Raw genomic sequence first — 1,800 nt, 5'->3', positions numbered from 1 at the left:
AGGGAGGGGTAGCCTTTCTTCCATCTCTGACATGCCTGCAGGCCCCAAGGCCCAGTATGGGCCCCACACCCGAGCAGCACCAGGACTTCTTGGCCTCCAGCCGGAGCTGGTGCTAGGGCTGCTCCTCCCACTCCGAGCCCAGGGAGCCTAGTCATCCCCGCCAACAGGCTCGGTCTGCGGAAGGTCTGGGGAAAGTGACCCCACCAGGGCGAGTTCCAGGAGTCTCAGAAAAAGGGTTTCTTTTCATTAACTAGTAACTCTAGCCTAGCCTGAATTTTCTTCTCTCTTCATCTGTCTCTATAACAAAGCAGCAGAGGGGACAAGGGTGATGGCATTCAGACCCATCTGTATTCAACTTTCTCTTTTGTTAATCCTCAAAATCCAAACCACCCAGTAGAGATCTTTTTGTTGTTCGGTCATATCTGACTCTTTGTGACCTCATTTGGGGTTTTCTTGGAAGATCCTGTTGTTGTTGGCCATTTCCTTCTCCGGCTCATTTGACGGATGTGGACGCTGAGGCTGGCAGGGTGAAGTGACTTGCCCAGGGTCACACAACTGACATCTGAGATTTGAACCCTGAAAAATGAGTTTTCGTGATTACAGACCCAGCACTCTATCCACTGGGCCAAGCTCCTTACTGACTCCAAATGAGTCCCTTGTCTCCACCTGTGGGGCTTTGCTCTGGCCTCTCCCTGTCTGAAATGCAAACTTTCCTACTCTCTGACTCTGCATCATCCTAGCTTATCCTTTGGGGTATCCTTAGAACCCTTTTCCTGCAGGAAGCGACCCCTTACTACTCTAGACCTTCGTCATCCCTCTTTTCAACCCTCCCAGAACTCCTTTTGCCTCGGTGACGCTCAGGTATCCTCTGCAGTTTCTGGGTGTTTCCCATGCATGTGTCTTGACTCCTCCTGGGACTCGGGAGGCCTGGGTTCTGCTTCTGACTACAACTCATCCTGTGACTTTGAGGCCCCACTCTGGGCCTCAGTTCTCCCCGGCAGTCTGGGAGTCGACGAGGTCTTCTGCTTTTGCTATTCTAGGCCCAAAGTACCAATGCTGTAACTGGGAATTCTCACACCTGGAGATTGGCATGGGGTGCGTGGCGGCCGTGGTAGGCATGAAGGACGACCCTGGGTGTCATCAGGCCAAAAGAGAGGGTTAGTTTTCTTCACTCTAGTCTTTCCTAAGCCTCTTTAAGAGGCTAAAGGGGAGCCAGCCCTTGGGAGAAGGGTGCCATCAAGGTTGTGCTGCCAAATAAATTTAACAACTGGGTGTTGCCCCAAGAAAAGTATGCCCGACATGCTTTCAGTTTGATCAGCCCTGATTTTGCAGCTTTTGCCACCGATTTCCAGGCGCTAAGCATTTTCAATGAAAATTGAGTCATTGGCTTGGGCGCCAGGTTATGGCACTGTGGGGGTGACAGGGCACCTGCACCAGGCCAGTGGCAAAGGCCTAGTGGATGGCAAAGTGCTTCATAGTGTGGAATGGCTCATGTGGCCAGGGGTATTTTACCTGACCTTAGTGACTTGGGTAACTCCCAAAGACTATAAGTCAGTGGGGAGTTGACGCTGCTTTGATGGAGTTTCCACAAAACTTCAAGTTCCCTATATAGTGATGGAAGTCAAGACTGGGGAAAAAAAGGAGAGGACAGGGGAGATCATAAAACTTGTATCATTTACCCTCCTAAGGGCTGTTGTGAAAAAAGATGTGTAACTTTTTTTCTTTATTTTTTTAAACCCTTAACTTCTGTGTATTGGCTCCTTGGTGGAAAAGTGGTAAGAATGGGCAGTGGGGGTAGAG

General features: G+C 50.3%; 1 protein-coding gene across 1 annotated transcript in view; it reads right to left on the bottom strand.

Annotated features, from left to right (window-relative positions):
* Nucleotides 1–155, bottom strand: part of PI16 (peptidase inhibitor 16) — a 31,709-nt gene extending 31,554 nt beyond the window's left edge. Inside the window, exon 1 of the mRNA XM_044675292.1 lies at nucleotides 36–155. Coding sequence (XP_044531227.1) covers nucleotides 36–155 — 120 coding nt within the window. The remainder of the gene's footprint in view (nucleotides 1–35) is intronic.
* Between the last annotated feature and the right edge of the window lie 1,645 nt (nucleotides 156–1,800).

Source organism: Gracilinanus agilis, chromosome 4 (assembly GCF_016433145.1).
Source record: "Gracilinanus agilis isolate LMUSP501 chromosome 4, AgileGrace, whole genome shotgun sequence".
In the NCBI taxonomy this organism is placed as follows: domain Eukaryota; kingdom Metazoa; phylum Chordata; class Mammalia; order Didelphimorphia; family Didelphidae; genus Gracilinanus; species Gracilinanus agilis.
The sequence above is the reverse complement of the archived record's forward strand: the minus strand, read 5'-3'. Positions and strand labels throughout refer to the sequence as shown.